This window comes from Copadichromis virginalis, linkage group LG17 (genome assembly GCF_057382275.1).
Source record: "Copadichromis virginalis isolate Kocher_CV1m ecotype Utaka linkage group LG17, C_Virginalis_male_GT1.1, whole genome shotgun sequence".
Lineage (NCBI taxonomy): Eukaryota > Metazoa > Chordata > Actinopteri > Cichliformes > Cichlidae > Copadichromis > Copadichromis virginalis.
This window is the reverse complement of record NC_140634.1, coordinates 17252402-17270956: the sequence shown is the minus strand read 5'-3', so window position 1 is coordinate 17270956 and position 18555 is coordinate 17252402. Positions and strand designations below refer to the sequence as shown.

At 44.7% G+C, this 18555-nt stretch overlaps 1 protein-coding gene across 4 annotated transcripts in view; it reads right to left on the bottom strand.

The window, feature by feature from the left end:
* Positions 1-18555, bottom strand: part of eps8a (EGFR pathway substrate 8a, signaling adaptor) — a 33248-nt gene that overhangs the window by 7748 nt on the left and 6945 nt on the right. Inside the window, exons 2-19 of one of the 4 annotated variants that reach the window (XM_085435903.1) lie at positions 12871-12958; positions 11069-11136; positions 8377-8444; positions 8008-8169; positions 7682-7831; positions 7306-7388; positions 7089-7225; positions 6562-6632; positions 6117-6243; positions 5693-5781; positions 5386-5460; positions 4832-4980; positions 4573-4756; positions 4350-4480; positions 3016-3127; positions 2481-2621; positions 2352-2387; positions 82-340 (exon numbers count right to left, since the gene is read on the bottom strand). In XM_085435903.1, the coding sequence (XP_085292029.1) occupies positions 82-340; positions 2352-2387; positions 2481-2621; positions 3016-3127; positions 4350-4480; positions 4573-4756; positions 4832-4980; positions 5386-5460; positions 5693-5781; positions 6117-6243; positions 6562-6632; positions 7089-7225; positions 7306-7388; positions 7682-7831; positions 8008-8169; positions 8377-8444; positions 11069-11136; positions 12871-12935 (2107 nt within the window). In that variant the 5' untranslated portion in view covers positions 12936-12958. The remainder of the gene's footprint in view (positions 1-81; positions 341-2351; positions 2388-2480; positions 2622-3015; positions 3128-4349; positions 4481-4572; positions 4757-4831; positions 4981-5385; positions 5461-5692; positions 5782-6116; positions 6244-6561; positions 6633-7088; positions 7226-7305; positions 7389-7681; positions 7832-8007; positions 8170-8376; positions 8445-11068; positions 11137-12870; positions 12959-18555) is intronic. The other 3 variants (XM_085435904.1, XM_085435905.1, XM_085435906.1) reach the window with 3 other exon arrangements.

The following is an 18555-nucleotide window of genomic DNA, read 5'->3' as shown; positions in this document are numbered from 1 at the left end:
AAAGATGGGATTGTTTGTGTTTTTAGTCTAAAACAGGTGTTGGGGCTGAACAGCTGGATCAGCAGGTGTTTCTGGACTTACGGCTGCCAGCGGCAACAGCAGGTTTCTGGCTGTTTTGCTCCCTCATGGCGACACTGCCCATGTCGCTGGACGCGTTGCTGTTCTGTCGGCTGACTGTGCTGCTGCCGGCGGCCAGCTTTGTGGGCTCGGCGGCCGGAGGAGGCAGTGGCGGCGTGGGGACCCTGGCGGGGGCTGGAGCAGGAGGAACCGGTGCGGGGGCTGGGGGCATTGGCGTGGCAACGGGTTGGCTGGGGACAAACTCTGTCCTTGTGGTCTGTTTCTGCAGGATACAGATGAGTTTTTCAGTGTACAGTTAAGTGTACAGGTGAGCATGTCTGTTCATCTCCAGCTCCATGTTTTACTCATGACTCCTCAAGAGCAGCTTTGCATGATTCACAGTTCAAAATAATCCTCATTTATCTTATTCAGCGCATTAGCTGCAGCTGCTCCCTAAAAGCCTGCTTTCTTCTTATTGGCTGACTCCTGGAAGCCTGCAGAGGGGCGGCACATATTGTTTTCAGCTGTCTGTATAAAATAAATTGGATTTCTACCTCAGGAACTTTAAATTGAGCTCGCAATGAATCATTTTCCACATGCCATCAGGTCAACTTTGGGGGCGGGGCTTGCAGCGCTGAATATTCCTGATTGGTCAAGCCCTTCAGGTAATTTTAAGCCACCAGTATCTGCAGCAGCTTTTAAAACATTTTAAAGCACAGCCTCTACTTTCTCATCAGTCAGATTTTTCAGGGTCAGGGTTTAGGCTTCCTGCAGTCAGGGTTTTCCGACCCTCTGCTGGAACTTCAGGTGGTGTAAAAAAATTTAAAAAAAAAGGACCTGGACTAATGACGAGACACCTCTGTGAACAAAGAAAAACTGTTTTGATCTTTGAAATATCTAAAGCGGTGGAGTCTGTTCAGAGCTGGAGGCGAGCAGAGTGCTTCCCTCGAAACAGCAACAATCAGAGTCTCAGTGGTGTTTACCTCGTTAAGCTCTCCCAGTAATTGCTGCCAACAAGAAATGAGACAGATGATGGCGATGAGACGATGAATCAACATGTGTAACTCACTGCAAACTGAACCAGGGTCTGTGAGGAGCCACTACTGGTCACTGACCTGATCCTAGAAAACCTCTTAAAGGGACAGCCCACTGCTTTATTTTAGCCTTGCTCAGACAACAGCGGCACCAACAGTAAATGTTTATTCAGCGATCTACAGCAGCGCCACGAAGAACCCAAGAGAAACGTCACTGAGTTTCTGTCGGCTTTTGCATTTTACACTGAAAACCTCCACAGGAAGTAAAGTATTAAAGATAATCCATCACAATTGTAATCCGTTAAACCACAGAAATTCCACCTTTAAAGATCAGCACGTTTACCCTTTTAGAATATAAGTAAAAATAAACTGAAATAAACTAAGGTTTAAAAATGTATTATCAACATTTCATATTATACTATAAATAATAATAATACTACAGTGGTCCCTCACTATAATGGAGTTCAAATACAAAACAGCATTTTGTGCAATTTTGCATTCTTTTTTCTTTTTTTTTTTAACAGCGCATTGTGTTCTACATCCTGATTGACAATGATTGGCTGTAGACCAATCAATCTCGTGCCGTGTCTCCTGTACAATGCAGAATGCGTTCAGCATGTCAAATTTACAAATTACAAATTTTCAAATCTTCGATTGCTAGCAGTGTGATCTGGAGTGCTGTATTGTATGTTTTCTCCCCAACAAACACAACAATGTCAACAAAACATTTTGTACCGTCAGAGGCAACCATGGGTGCCTTTGGTTTCATTCTATAATATTGGACTTATTTTTCTACGAAGGTTTGAAGAGTGTTTAAACAAGAGAGAAAAGTGTGAAAATGTTCATGCCTGTCTGAGAAAAGTGTGTAGTGAGGGGTTTTACAGCCTTAAAACATCTATAATAATTGTAAAAAATAAAGTTGGCTACTTCATGGATTTCACCCATCACGGGTCATTTTTAGAAAGTAATAATAATAATAATAATAACAATAACAACAATAACAACAACAAGTAGTAGTAGATATTAGAACAATAAGTAAAATGTCCTTGGAGCTATGACGGAGCTCTGGGTCCTCCTGGTCCAGTCCACAGGACTGAGAGGAAAAACAGCTTTAATCTGTCTCTCAGCTGAGAGTCATTTCATAATTTAAAGGTAACCAGATTCGCTCAAATGTGACACTGTCCCTTTAAGATCACAGCAAATCAAACGCAGGAAGTGGAAACTACAGCGAGCTAGAAACACACACCCAGCTCGTCCTACCTTGAACAACTCAAACTCCCTCCTTGGCATCATAAGCTGATGATTGATCATAAAGACAGAACATGAATTGAGGTGACTGAGATGGGACAGGAAGTGAGCCGCTGCGGTGAGCGTCAGAGCGTGCGTTACCTGGACGGTGTGGCTGTAGATGGGCTCTCCTCGGCTGGTCATGTCCACCGCTTTGGTGATCTCCAGGATGTTGTTTGGCACGTAGCCTGTTGCACCGCAGCCGTTACGAACCTTCCACCACTGCTTCCTGTCGTCCAGCACCTGCCAGGCAAGAGTCAGGGATTACTTCACTCAGTCTCCCCCTCCTCCTCACTTCCTGCTGCGTATTTTCTGTTCCCATAGAGATGGGCATGTTTAATATGACATGAAGTCAATGTCTACACATTAAAGCTCTGAACACTCAGTTTATCTCAGTTTTTTATACTCTTGGATCGCTTTGATGTCATCTTAGACACAGAAGCCCCACCTACCAGCTTTTAAAACCTTCTCCAGCCAATCAGAAGAGACCTGTTTTTAGGGGAAGGCACTTTCAGAGAGGAGGGGCCACACTAAGGTCTAGTATCAGCTACATGAGGATTATTCTGAACTGTGAATCATGCAAAGCTACTCAGAGTCCAGGAATAAACCACGAGCAGAAGAAAACTAATATGATTACCTCAACCACCTCGTCTTTAAGCACCGACAGCTCTGTGTTGTTCCTCCCCACAAAGTCGTACTTCGATTTGGCAAACATTTTGGGCTGCCCTCTGCCATCAGCGTCGAAGCCTCTGAAACACACCAACAAGGAAGACTTCAGTCCAAAAAAGAAAGAGGACCCGAAGCAGCACAGCAGCTCCACAGGGCCAAACACCGAACTTTAAAGGTAGATCAGTCTCCGAGGAGGAACATCAGGTCAAACAAAAACCTCTTCTCACTTTAAGTCTGATCGGTTTGGATCTGACGCCATGACGCTGCTGAACATCGTAAAAATGCGATGACATAAACTAAACGGCTGCAGCCGTGGAGAAATGTCCCACCGACAGATCAGAGGAGCGTCAGCCAGAAGAAGACAAAGATCATAGCGAGCGAAGAAGAAAACCAGCAACAAAAAAAACCAATCAGCAGCAGGAGGACAAACAGGAAGTGACAGAAGATTTATCAATATTTTAGCTGATTAAAGTTTACTGATCAATGATTATATTTCCTCACCTCTGTTTTATATTCAAATATAAATGAAATGTTCTGACGTTGATAATTAAACTGAGTCACATTCAGTAACACTTCATTAATGCATGTATTATTTTCAAAACATTTACTCAACGTTAACGCCATAACTGCATTAATGCGGCAAATCTACGTTTGCTCATTAACGCGGATCGCCCCGTGTGAGGGCTGCATAGAATCAATGCGTTAGTGCGGTTAGTTCGTTAAGGCGGGTCGCTCGTTAACGCATTAGCGCCGTGAAGCCCCTTGCACGGGGCGATCCGTGTTAACTCGCTAACGGAGATTTGCTGCGTTAATGCGGTTATGGCATTAACTGTAACGAGATTAACGCTGACAGTGCTAGTATATTTATATTTATTATGAAATCTTATTAATTATTCTATTTGAGCATGCATAAATATTTGAATAATAATTATTATTGTTATGATGTTGATGAAGAAGAAAAAAAGGAAAATTAGATTGAATTCTTTCTTAATTCTGGTTTGTTATATTTTCTTTGTTTACATACGTAGTTGTTTAACCATTTATTACTTTTGAAATATCTTCATTTGAATTTTTATAATGAATTTCTATTTACTGTTTTCTTTATTCGCTCATGTTTGAACTTCCTCTTTTCTTTAGTTAATTTTTTAGAAATTTTGTTTTTAGTTCATCTAATCATTGTTGATTGTTGTGTGATTTTTCTTTATTCTGCTGTATTGATTTTGCCCCTCCCAGGCCTCCGTAGAGCAGAGCAAGCACAGCAGTGGGATCAGTTCTCCAGGGCGTCATGTGACCTGCAGTTACCGGTCTACACGGCGGCTGGCGGCGTGTTTGAAAGCAGCCACGGCCGTGTCCTGATCCAGGATCTGCATGCGTTTGTAGGAGGTGTTGGTGAAGGCATACCCGTCAGCAGGGGAGAACCTCTGCAGCGCCACCTGCAGCAGAAACAGAAATCATACCACGAGTGAGTACCACGTCAGCGAGAGAAAAGCTTAACTCAGAGCCACTTTCACATCCCGCCCCTTACCTCCTGAGCCACCCACGGCCTTGGGTCCTCCGGTCTCTGCAGGTTGGCGTTGGCGAGGCTTTCAGCAAGCTGAGCGAGCTCCTGCTCACGACTCGGGGTTGTCGCCGGCAACGCAGGTGGTTCCCAACCATCACGAAACCTCAGAACACACGGCGGGAAGTAGTGGTCCTTCGGCCACTCCAGCCTTTAGGAGACCAAGATGTTGATCAGTCAACCAATTAAATCAGTCGACTGATCCATCGGTTACTTCCTGTCTGACCTGCTCTTTGTCCATCCGTCTCCCAGGGCAACCCACAAGTGTCTCTCCTCCGCCGTCCCCGAGGCGTGAAGGAAGTCGATGGCGTCTCTGGTCAGCAGAGGAATGACAACGCTACGAGCCAGATCAACGCTGCCCGAAGCCTGGATCACCTGAGCGGAAGGAGGAGGAGGGTGTGACAATAAAAACTTTTTACTTACATTTACAACACTGTTTGGGGTTGTCTTAGGTGTAGCTGCTCTGGTGTTCCACCTGAAGGTCTGAGGGTGGAACTGAGACTGGAACCTGAGATTCAAGGTTGGAGCAGCAGTTGTGATATGTGACGGTGTTTGTGGACCAGCCATCACACTGATCTTAGGTCTCGAGTCCCTCATGCTCCTCCTCCATGTCAGGGGTTTGATGGGAGGAGAGATTCTGCCTCTCAGCTAAAGGATGGATGGATGGATGATAGGTGGAGCCTCTATCTTTCTTTAGTTCTTAAGGATTTATTCCAGCTCCATGCCTGAAGTCAGAGCACATACAGGAAGTAGCTGTGTGAGGCGCTAACGCTGACTTACCATCTTTAGTGGTGTGAACAGGAAGTGGACCAGCTCCACGGCACTCGGGTTTTGGATGTGGTCCTTCAGCTTCCCCTGCAGACGGAGCACAGAGAGCTCATGAGGCAAGAAGCAGGTTCATCACCAACGAAACTATTCAGTCAGTCTGACAATAAATAATCAATACATTTAACCTGCGCAAGAGAAAACACGGACAAAAGATTCATTTATGATCAGCGAGTTTTATATCAGCAAATAAACTGTGAGAGGAGGGAGGAAGGAGGAGGGAAGGGGAGGAGGAGGAAGAGAAAGAGGAGGTAGGAGGTACCAGCTGGTTGAAGGCATGCTTGAACTTCTGCAGACAGTCGACAAACTCGTCTTCGCTCGGAGGTTTGGAGCGCAGCGTCAGGACGCCCTCTGGTGGACACAGAATGTGACAGAGGTCAGTTTGTTTAACTGAGGTCAGTCACAGGTCACATGACTCAGAGGAGGGAGGAATGATAGGTGTTCCTGTCACTCACACTAATTTATTAAAACAGTTTGGAAATAAATCAATAAATGTATTGTTGAGGAACGCAGTGATTCAGAAATCTGAAGCAGCCTAATGGGAAACAGCTGCCAGCGAGCTGATCTCTGATCAGCACATCCCTCACTCTGGTTTCAGCAGGATCTGTCTATGTGGACAGTACTGTATTGTAGTATCAGCACTTTTACTGCATATTTTGATTGGTGTGGCTCTGCTGCCTTCTCACCTCCGGGGCTTTTCTTCTTGCCCTTCTTGTTCTTCTTCCTCTTGGAGAGCTCACCGAAGGCCTCGGCAGCCTTCTGAAGTTTGGTGACGAAAAACTCAATGTCATCCAGGATGTGGTTCAGGATTTGCTGCGAAAAGGAGAAGCTGTGCTCAGGATCTTTTAATGTTTGATTCACCTTCACGGTGGCTTGCAGGTTTCCTGTATGCGTTATTTAATGATTAAACCTGAACAACAGCGCAGCGTTAAGCGCTCTCAGCTCCCTTATGTAAGCAGATTTGCTCTCCAAAGCTTCCAAACTCTGATTATGCTTGAATGAAGCAGCCTTCTTCAATCGGCTTAAATCTTCTATTGTGCCACAACCCCGGGCCGACCTCAGATTCAAGTTTAGCTCCTCCAGCTGCTCTCAGATCAGCCTTGAAACCCCACCCACACATGGGACACTCACCACATCGCGATCTACGCGAGCTGCCGTCATCTCCACCGGCCCATTGTCCTGCGACAGCCGTCTATCGTCTGCTGCAGAAGGGAGAAAGCGCATGTGTGAGGAAAACGTAACACCCGATTCATGAGAAAACATTAAAGTGTGACTGAAAACCAACACAGACATTTTTATTACTACGTCCTATCACCCATATCAGTTCCACACAGAGTCACATCACAGTAAATCCTCAAAGAAATAAAAAGCAGAATGATTCATCTGAATAAACTTTACCTGCAGCCTTTGTATTAAAAAAACAAAACAAAACTCAGTATTTGTTGCTTTCACTGTCAAAAAGAAAACAAAAGAACAAAACAAAAACAAAACCCATGTGAGCTTGAAGCAGCTGGTCAGAGATAATCCCAAATACTCTGCGAAACAAGCCGCTTAAACTCCTCCCACTTTAACCCAAATTTCTTCTGACTGGCTGTCCCTCACAACCAGAAGGTTTGAACCGCAGGTGACTGGGGCTTCTAGCAAGTGACATAACTCACCCTCGTACTGCTCATTGGTCCATGCCGACCAGGCTGCTGCACGACTCTTTACGTCCACCAGATCAGGTGACGGTGGCGGCTGGGGGGCAGGAGCGGAAGGGGGAGGGGGGATAATGCCATCGCTCTTCAGGATCATCCTGCAGACAGACAGATCAGCCAATCAGCTTCTAGGATGAGAAACTGGGCTTAGTAACCCTCAGAGTGTCTCAGCTCTTACTTCAGGGTCTCCGGCCGTTTTTTCACTTTGCTTCCTTTGGCATCCATCATGGCACTTTCTACGTCCGCTTGGATCAGATTTGCCTATCAGAGAAAGAACATAGATCATTAAGTTGTTCATCAGGATGAAACACATTTATAACGTGACATCTGACTCTGTCCAAACAGGCCGGTATTGTTGGAGTCCCACAGGGCTCTGCCCTCGGTCCTTTGCCGTTTACATCAAAGCTGAATTTTAATCAAAGTTTTCATTTACTAGCAGCAAACAGGTTTCACAGCAAACTCCTTCATCACACAGTAAAGTCAACTTTAAAGTGTTTTAGGACTTTTGGCCCTCAGGGCTAGCTTAGTGTCTTGCCCAATCAGAGGCTGTTTACTTTGATTTCGTCACACTGGAACAGGTGGAGGTCGGGTTTGACCTGACCCGGCTCTTTGCAGATCAGAGCCAGGATGGAGTCGTAGCTGCAGGCGTTCATCACGGCCTGGCAGTGCTGGATCGAGCCAATCTGGAAGTTCTCCAGCTCGTTCTGAAGGAGAAAAACCCACAAGTCAAAGTCGGAGTGGGTCACACTGAGCTTAAAGCTGAGGACACACTGAGAATCAGTGTTCTTTTTTTGCCTTTTGTAATTAAAACAAACAAACAAACAAACAACCCCCCCCACAAAAAACAAAACCAAAAATAAATCCTTGTTTTTAGCCTCACCTTTGTTCCTAAGTCGATGAGGCTCACCATCTTCTCCTCCACCTGCAGCAGCATCTCCTGTGTCCACACTTTCCCTTTAGCATCGAGCAGACGGAGGCGTCTGATGCCGTCATCCACCGTGATCATCCCGTCTTTGCGGTCCAGCACAAACGTGGTCAGGTGCTGAACAGACAGATTTAGAGTAACGGCAGGAAACTGAACATCAGCAGGACAACAGGAGCTTCAAGCGATCACAGTCACAAACAAAACAGCTTATGTTTTTTATAATTTAAGTGGTGATTTTTGGTCACTTTGTATGTGAAAACCTTAAATTTGAACACGTTTGGTTTGATAAAATGCAAGGCAAGAGGAGCAGGCGTGAGCACCAACCTCCACATGATACTGCGATGTGTCTGTCAGGCTGTTGATGCTGGTTTTGGTGTAATGTTTCCTTTGTTCTGTTAAAAAGAACAGAGAAAAACTCTTATTCTGGACTGTGAATATCATGTTTATGTCTCCCTAAAGTCCCCCTGGGAACCTGACTGTGTTCATATTTCATGACTGAAGCTGGAAATTAGCATTCAGCTTTGATTTTATGGACTCAGAGAAGGCTTGAGGAAACTGTAATGAGAAGATGGTTTTATGCTGCTCCAATGACCTATAAGTGACACTAAAGCAACACACATGACGATGCTCTGAATTAAGCAGAGAAGAAGAGTGAACCTGGACATGTGATGGATTAAAGGTGGTGTTTGCAGGAGGACGTCAGTAATTCAGCTGCTTCAGAGCCCCTCCGGAAGGAGGTGACAGATGTTATCAGCTGTGATGGGAACAAAGAGGCCGCTGAGAGCCGCAGATAAGAGCCAAATCTGCATCGTCACCATTATCTCCACCTGGCAGCAGGACCGGCACACAGCTGCTCACAAATCAGCGGCAAAGCAGCAGAACAACAGCCAACAGCGACGTCCTTGCTAGAGTCCATGTGTCGTTTCAGTTTTTAAACAAACTCATTCACATGTGCACCAACAGGTAATGGTTTCACAGATTACCCATGATGCTCCTCTCCACCAAGCGCCAGGACGTTTGGCTTTTATTTGTGTGAAAACAAAAACAGCATTGAATCCTTCAGCTCTCATCACAGAGGAACGACCTGAGCTCAGGCTGGAGCTTCTTCTTCACTTGAATAAATTTCCTGTTCACACACGGAGGAGGGATCACATGAAAGTTTTGCCTTAAAGTCCAGCTGTGTGTTTGCGCGTTTTGGACTTCCTGCAGGTTAGAGGGCGGGGCTAACTGGGTTTGTTGAGACTGTGAGGGACGCCATTCCGTCATTGGTCCCAGGAAATGTTAAAGTGACCTATGTGATCAAAACCGTTGTTTAATCTTGGTTACATGATCAAACACAGTGCTGACGTCTCTTTGGTGACCTGAAGCCTCCTCGGACATGGGCAGCAACTCCAAACAGCCCCTGGGCGACTGACAGGGATCAGAGCGAATTAGCAAAATAAACCTGGCAATGAAATCCTGAGCAGAGCTGAAAGTTCAAAAGTTTGGAGAACAGCAGCCGACTTTTATCCCACGAATGACCCGAGCAGCCAGAGTAACCAGATCCTACATCACTGAAAACATGTCTCAGAGGAAACACTGAGCCTCTGACGAGGTTAACCCTCAGCCGTCCAAATCCTGGTTGGAGTCTCTGGACACTGCAGATCTTCCTTCTGCCTCAGACACGGCAGAAAGTTTCAGCAGGAATCGTTCCTGCAGTGAGAACATTCACACACACAGCAGCTCCATAATCCTGCAGCTCCTGATCACATCACATTTACCTCACACTCAGCCTTAACTCAGCGCCTCCAACTGAAGTTTATATCAACAGTAGGCCCGCTGGACAGCTGTGGTAAATGTCAATGTGAGCATAAAATTTGATTTCCTGCTGATGAACTGAGGAGGCCTCAGTCAATGGCTGAAGAGTCTAAAGCTGGAGGTCTGAACTTCAGTCACATGTTCACTGAGGTAAAGTTCACTGTGACGGAGATCATAGGAGATAGAGACCAGGAGCTACTGCACACGTGTTCACAGTAAGACCTGAGGGCTAGCTCACACGAATCAAACATCTGTCCCATTACAGATGTTTGACAACACGAGTCGTACCCCCGAGTTTGGACTTCAAACCTCTGTCTGAAGATAATCGATGCTTCACAAGAAACATCGACTCTGCAAACACGTAACGCCCAAACGAGGCAAAACACGACACACACACACACACACTTTCATATCTTGGTGGGAACATCTAATTGACTTACCCTAACCATCAAAAATGAATGCCTAATCCTAACCATAGCCTAACTGTAACTTTCACACTAAAACCACATTTTGAGTCTCAAAATGCCTTCAATCTCATGGGGACAGCCTTTTGTTGCCATAACGGACTGTTGGCCCCCCCAAAAATAGTAAAATTCCAAGTTTTGGTCCTCACAAAGATATGTAAACGTGGCACACACACACACACACACACACACACACACACACACACACACACACACACACACACACACGTCTCACTGTGACTTTTCTTTTTGTGTTTGGCAGACGAACGAAGAAAATAGATTTCGTCAGATCCTGTGAACAAAGATAAAGCAGATAATGAGGTCATGGATCATGTCTAATTTCTCTGAAACCCAATAAATCAAACAAAGATTCACAGGTGAACGGAACCTGCTCAGGTTCAGTTCACCTAACTCACCTGGAGTCTCAAACTCAACTCCAAGTCTCAGTTTGTTTCAAGAATAAAAGCACCTAAATCTGAAGTAATGAAGACTACAGCATGTGGTGTTCAGAGAAATCTGTGCATGTTGTTTAGTCCTCACTGACGTCATGACCTTAAACCATTTCTAACATCAGCTCCTCTCACAGGTAACATTCCCACCTGCAGACACCTTACAGTCAGCTACCCATTGTACCACCCCGATCACGGATGTCATCTCTGAACCAAGCTTTATTATAAATGAGGTCCAGAATGATCCAGGACAGCCTCACCATTTCCCAGGAGGAGGAGGGAGAAGGGAGGAAGGAGGGTCCTCACCGTAAAGAGCTTTGGCACTGGTCTTGGCTTTGTGCGTTGCAGGCTCTGGAGATGGAGCATCATGGCCGCTGGGACAGAAAGCAGAACAGAGTTAGGAAGTCAAAGGTCAGATCTGAGATCAGCTGATGATGCAACCAACAGCAGCTTCTGATTGGACGCCAGGTGATTTTACCTGACAGGGATACTGCGTGAGTGTTTGATTTTATTTCACTTCATCTCTGAGGTGTCCGAGTTTGGCTTCTGTTACAGTTTTATTTATGATGTCACTTCCTGCCTCCCCTCCTGTGCTGATCTCAAACCGGCATCCCGCCTGTGTCACTCGATACTTTTGCACGTTCACACTTTAATTCGCCACATGAAGACGTTTATAATGAATGAGCGCGATTACAGACTACATCAGAGCCACGCCGGCACAAAACCTGACACCTTACAGGAAGCGCAGCACAGCAGCTGGTCATGTGACACACCGCTGATGATTGCCACACAAATGAATCTGTGCCAGGAACTCACAGGAAGTTATTCTTATGAAGTTATACGCGAGACCCTCTTTAAATGATTATTGACTTTATAAATAAATAAAATCAATAATCATTGATTTCAGATCAATATCCAGTCTCCATATATGACTCCAAGCCAGAGAAATTAGCTGGTCTATCCCAGATTATCCTCTTATGTGGGCAGGGACACGCTGATGTTTTTAGGGCTGGGGACAGTGAATAAACACACGAACCAGGAAAAACAGAACGGTCCTGCTTCAGAACCAGAAACCATGAGATCCGGTCTCTGCTCCTCCAGAGGTCAGACAGCTGCTTCCTGTCCACATCTCAGTTTATTTCTTAATAACACCGTCACAGAAGCAGATGCCTCGGTATAGACGTAACAGAGACCAGTAAAGCTCCTGAAGCGTGTCCGGTTTGAGTTTTCATTAATTTTTAATCTGAGGTTTTCTCAGAGAGAAGCTGAGCTGCAGTAATATTTAACTTCTACTGCTGCGAGACGAGAAGCGTCAGCACGGATAAGAAACTCAGAGACGCTTTCAGTTGGCCACAAAAATCCTCCAAAAACTGTCATTTTACAAACAAACAACAAAAGTTCTGACTTAACCATTAAAATTGTTTAATGGGCACTACTCAGTAATAACTGGAATTATTAACAAAACTGAACATTGTCATGCACACTTCAAATACATTTAAAATTGAAATTGTAAATATTTTTTAAGCTTTACCAAAGACTATACAAAAGTATGTTTTAAATAATAATTACTATTTTATAATAATTCATAATACAAGACTTACTAATGAAAGATTTCAGTCGTTACAATTAATCTGCAGTTAAACTTAAATTTACTCAGTTCATTTACATCACAAATTTATGGTTGTATTTTATGGTATTTTTAAAAAGAAAAGTTGTAGTTTTGTAATCTTATTTTGAAATCTGTTGAATATTTAAAACTAATACTTACCAAATTGTTTAAACTATTTTAAAAATAGCCACAAAATATACACACAACGAAAATTGAAACTGTTCAAAATAAAATGTTTTATACATTAACCTCAGTTATTTACTTAAAGAATTGATGAACGAAATTTACCAGAGTCCAGTAAAAGCTCAGTATTAAAATAAAACTTTAAAAACCTGAAGAGATTCTCTTATTTCAGAAACAATCAGTGTCACAGAAACAGCACAGGTTATGCCTCATATCAGAGTAAGCATTATTAACAGTGTTTCACATTCAAAAAGTGACCATGTGAGCTAACGTGGCTAACATGGCCAATAGCAGAAAAGGCTGCTGGGAAACTCACTTGATGGGCGAGCTGTAGGAGCCGAAGACGCCCGAGGCGAGAGCTGGAGATTCGTATCCGTTCATGCTGCTTCACGGTGGACCATCAGCTGGAAGAGACGCAGACGCACCATGAGTCACATGACCACACTGCTGGGTCAAAGGCTAGCTCCGGGTAAATGTAATACATTTATCTGCTGTGACCAAACATCTGCACAAAGCTCATACCTCCTGAAACTACTGGAATGCACTGGTGCCGTAAAACCACAATTTTATTGATATATGCTGAGGCGTCAAAACTCATCATTTTACTAAAACTAAATTAGTGGAAACGGCACAAAAAAGGCCAAACAGCAGCTCTTCAGAGGCCTGTGGGTCCCCTAAAACTCTATAACTCCTAAAAGCTGAAAATGAAGCTGAAAATGAAGCTGCCACGCTGCCGTTCCTCTGACATCCAGCAGAGGCAGCAGTGGTTCAACCTGTAAGGTATGGACGCTACGATGACAGAGCAACCACCTGACCGCCAACATGGCTGCTGCGAGTACTGCCAGAGCATCCAGGATGGCTGCTGAAACGCGAGGGTTTAATCTGGATGTTTCTGAGTGCTGAGTGGCGAGTCGCCCTCAGAGAGTTCATCTCATTAATGGCTCGTTGGGCGTTCCCCACGGAGCGGCAGGGAAATTAAAACTGCGTGGCACACAAAGGGGGCCCGAGCATATTTATGGTAGTTAATGACACAGTATGTACAGTGCAGCCACGCGTGATTACTTTTCCCACAGCGCCATTCAGCTGGGACTCATAGCCATGGTAACCAGGCTGCAGCCATACTGTTTGTGCTGCAGAGGAGGAAAACCTGTGAGACCGCAATCAGGGAGAGATGAGTCCACAGCAGGAAGTGATGTAACGACAGCAGAGTGAAAATACCAAAACACCATCTCAAAATACACTGGCTGGTTAGCTCCTCCGATCATGAGCCCTCGCGGGTGACAGCAGCAGAAACATGAGGACACAAAGGTGAGGAAGAGTCAAGGTACAGGCATTACAACCCAAACCAACTGAGACTAGGGCCAAGGCCGGATCTGTGACCTCATCGAGACCCTGCCTCCAGCGTGACAGGAAGCCATCACAACCCCAAATAAGCCCAATATACGTCAATGTTTTCAAAAGGTACAAAGACAGCAGATACAGAAAGCAATGAAGAAGAACCAACCACATAATCCGCTGTGTGCTTCTCCACTAAACCAATACAATCCAAACGCAGGAACACCGCCACTGATTAATGACGTTCAGAAAATAAATTTTTTTGAAAATCCAGTTCAGCTCTAAATGTTCATGTCTGAAGGCTGTGATGTCTCTGGTGGGCGGTGACGCTACTGCAGGATCGTTTGAGTGTTTCGAAATTTGAATGATCATTTACGTTTTACTCCACCATCAGCATCTGGCTTGATTCTACACTGATTCCAAATTTGTCATCCTGACTTTAACTTGCTCACCTGAGCACGTCCACCCACCTGTGCAGCCCCAGTGGCTTTAAATCCTCATCATTACTCCCACAAAGCCCCGCCCACTCTGATGGATATGAAGTTAATTTTCCACCACCTCCTCCTGACACCCCAGGAAGCTGAAGGGGTCAAAGATCACGCTGGTTAGGCTCAGTTTTGTCATCTCTATTTGCTCTGGGAGGAGATGCGGTCACCACGGCGAGAGCCACTTCTTCTTTTCTCACTTATCTTAGGCGGGGCATCAATGGCGCTGTGAGGTCAGCAAGCTTTACGATAACGAGGCGTTTACAGCATGATTGTTTAAATAGAGTTTCCTGAACGTTTCCCGGTATCCTTCACTCAGCAGGAGGAAGGTGGGGATTAGGTGTGTGTAGAGTTAAAGCTCCTTACCGATCCTGTGACACACACTTTAATCCTTTAAATGCCATGTGGATTTCAAAGTAAAAGCACACAGATTTAAACTGGTTTGTAGTGCTGGGCGATATGACGATATATATCGTGTGAACGATAGAAAAATGGCTATCGTGCCGTTTGTCTTCTGTCGTTTCTAACCTAATTTTATAATTTATTACATAAAATATATAATTAAATAGCCTGGGGCAAATATATCAGCGTTGTCTTCTCACTATACATACTCTATTTTCTCTTGCGTAAATTTAAAAAAAAAAAAAAAAAAAAAAAAAAAAAAAAAAAGGGAAGGTTTTTCACAAAGAAACTCCGTCTTGTTGTTTTGCGACATGGTGCTGCTTTACGTGCACCCAGATTTGCAACATGCTTTACAGTAACTCAAAACGATGGATGCGCGACAGGTTGCAGTTTCATGCCCGGACATGCAACAGGACGGCTACACAGGCAGCTCAAGAAGAAGCACTTTTACCGAATCTGGCATTTGGTTATAATTTTTGAAAAACAAAACAAAACAAAAAAATTAAAAGTGAAGGCCACAGCTGTTTTCATTTGATACATTTATATTGCTGCACTAAAATGTATGTTTGTCATTTTTGTGACAGTTCCGTTAAATGTCTCTTCAAAATAAAGTTGGAGAAAAGAAACTTTTCAGAGAATAACTGGAAACGTGGCAATATTGTGGTATATCGTGATATAAAATAATTCATATCGTGATAAATATTTTTTCCATATCGCCCAGCACTACTGGTTTGTGTCAGGAAAAGAAAAAGTTCACTTTGATTCTCGCTGTGAGTCACACCTAAAAGCCCCCTCAGTTACCCACAGTCGTATCAGGCTACAAAAAATAAAATGCCATGTTTATTATGAGTGTACATTATGAATATAGGACGCTGTGATGTCACAAAAATATGGATGTGAGGACAGGTCGGCTTTCAAAGGAACTCCAGCTGTGAATAATAAATGTGTTGAGGTGAGCGGCGGGAGGAGAGGAGAGTGACATGTTAAAGAAAAGAGATGAAGCGGGGAGTCACCAGGCTGATAAGAACGTCCTTGTCGGTCACTCATTAACTGTGTGTTTGATCTGGGAGGCGTTTCCACGCCGACACTGGAAAAACACCCTGCTCGAGCCGCCACACGCTCTGGGCCTCTAGACCTGGAAAGGTCTGACATGAAGCAAGAACCGTGAGACTCCACCCACATAAAAGAGATGACACTGATGTCAGGGTTCAGAAGGTCACCGCAGCACCGTCGGCTTCCCTCCATCTTTACTCCGACAACAAACATCCACCTCACAGCGTTCCACTGAAACAAATTCAGGATCAAACTCTAATACAAGTGAAGGTGGAGAAGAACACACACCCTCAATCCAGTGCTCCGCTCACACTGCATCCATGTTTCAGAGAGAAGACATTTTCTACAACTCCTCCTTTTAGTTTAAATCTCAGAGTTTTTCCCATTTCCTCACTGATGTTTCTCAGTGCAGATGGTGAACGAACTCTGCTCATCTCTCAGATATTAAACTGCTTGTGAAACAGCTCTGTTACCATGGAAACTGCTTCTGGTGTCTGCCGCTGCCTCACAAACCATCAGCTGACACAGGAGAGCCATCGCCGCCATGTCTCATCCGCTCAATCACAACTTCATCACCGTGCCCCTCCAATTTTCAGTTTTCCAGTCCCTGATCTCAGATGGCGGTCATGAGTCATGTGACTGGCTTCACAGTGAGGAGACATTGATTAACGTCCTCCGATTGGTCTGTAACCCAAATACTGAGCGTGTTCTGCAGCTTCAGCAGGAGGAACAGTTTGATGCCTCAAAGTTCACTTTCAAATCTTTTATGACACGTTTATTTTCATGTTCTCTAGTTTTATATTTTTCTGTAAATTATTTTGACTTCTTTAACTCTTTTCTTTATTATTTTATTTACATTTGTGAGAATTTTTCTTAGGTGGTGTATTTTTTTTTTTTTAAATCAGTTTTCATGACTTTCTTGTAACTTCAATTATTTGCAGTGTTTTGTCTCATTTCCAATTTTATTTAATCATGTCTCTTTAGATTTCCCTGGTTTCTTTTTCTAGCAAGTACCTTTAAAAACATAATTTCATTCATTTATTTCTTCATTTTTTTATTTTATAGTGTTATTTTTAATCAGTTTTTAAAGATTGTTGCAGATTTGAATGTGAACTGTATGTTGAAGAAACACTTTATTAAATAAAAAGGTAAAACAAAAATTGCCTCAGTGATCGGGTCACTGACACCAATTCGCTCACAGCTCCATCACCTCCGGAAAAGATCCATACTCATCAGCAGTGACCGTGTGGTGCTGACATTGGACACTGCAGCACGTGTTCGCCAGCTGACCCGCTTTCAGACCCACAGCTGGAGGCACCTTTCCACCTGCAGTTTGTTCAAGAGCAGGTCCGCGAGGGCCGGCGCAGTAAAGGAGGCTAAAAATAATCCTGAGTAATCCTGAAAGTGCTGAAGTCTTCATTCCTGCTCAGAGGGTCACGGTGCCCATTACAGGCGGCCTCGTTACACCGGCTCACAGCAAGGGAGTACCGAGGAGCACACTGCACAGAGTGAGTGGAGAGTGGCTCGTCTCTGTGAGAGTGAGTTTCAGTGAACAAGTGCATCTACAAACACACCGAGCATCATTGACTGACACAGATTGTGGCAGGCACGGCAGCAGTCACAACCATGACCTGCTGACATCATGGAGGTCACACTGAAGGGCGCTTCAAACAGTTTCAGCAGAAACTTCCTCCAGTCAGAGCCACAGAACTGAACTGATCTCAAAGAAGTTCTGAGCTCTGATTACACCTGCCGCCAAACACAAACACGCCCCGTGGGCCTGCTGATTGGTCAATCCACCTCGTCAGCAGGTATTTGAGACAAAAGCGGAAAAGAATAAAGAGGCGTCCACGCCAGCTGAATGAATCAAATGGTTTGATTACCTCTTCAGCATGCCATCGTGTTTGGCAAAGGCCTGATAACAAGCCATTCATTTGATTCGGGTGTGTGGGAACAAGGATGCATCTAAAAGCTGCAGGACGGTAGCTCTCGAGGACCGGGACTGGGCACCCTTGATTTACACCCTGAGGACAGACAGGAAACCTTTGGCACCGTGAGCTGAACCGGCTCAAACTGCCAAACTGCAGCCTCAGAGTGACGACTGCAGCGGATCCAAAAATCGCAGCATAAAAGCAACTTCCTGTTGTCTCCTCAGGAGCTCTGATACAATGTTTTGTGCCACGTGGATCATTCACAGACATTCAGTCCCTGTTTATTGGTCCTAAATTCTGTTCAGGTTAGGATAAACCCCGCCCACTCACATCAGCAGTTCTCTTCGCTTCCATTGGAGGGAGTATCAGTCACTTGTCTGACTGAGGTTTGGGTTTAACAAAGATCTCCTCGGGACTCAAAACATCTGGCTGCAGATGCTGTGATTCATGATAAACTAAGATCGTTGTGACCTGAGACCACCAGTTTGTGAGAGACAGCCAATCACAGGAAGCAGCTTTGAAAGGGAGGAGTTAGAACTTGGAGAGCGGATTATTCTGAATCCAGAAATTGAACCGCGGAATCCTTGCAGCAGACAAACCCACAGACGGCGTCTTCTCAGACCACAAAGCCTCGGTAACAAACCAAGCGAGCACCTACCTGTCCAAGTCGTCCACAGGTGAGCGGAGTGTGAGGTCGATGCCGCAGACGGCTCAAATAAAGCTTCTCTGACTCCAAGCATCATGTGGTGGATTAGCGAGGATCCAGGGCTTGGTGCAGCACCGGGATTCGCTGCA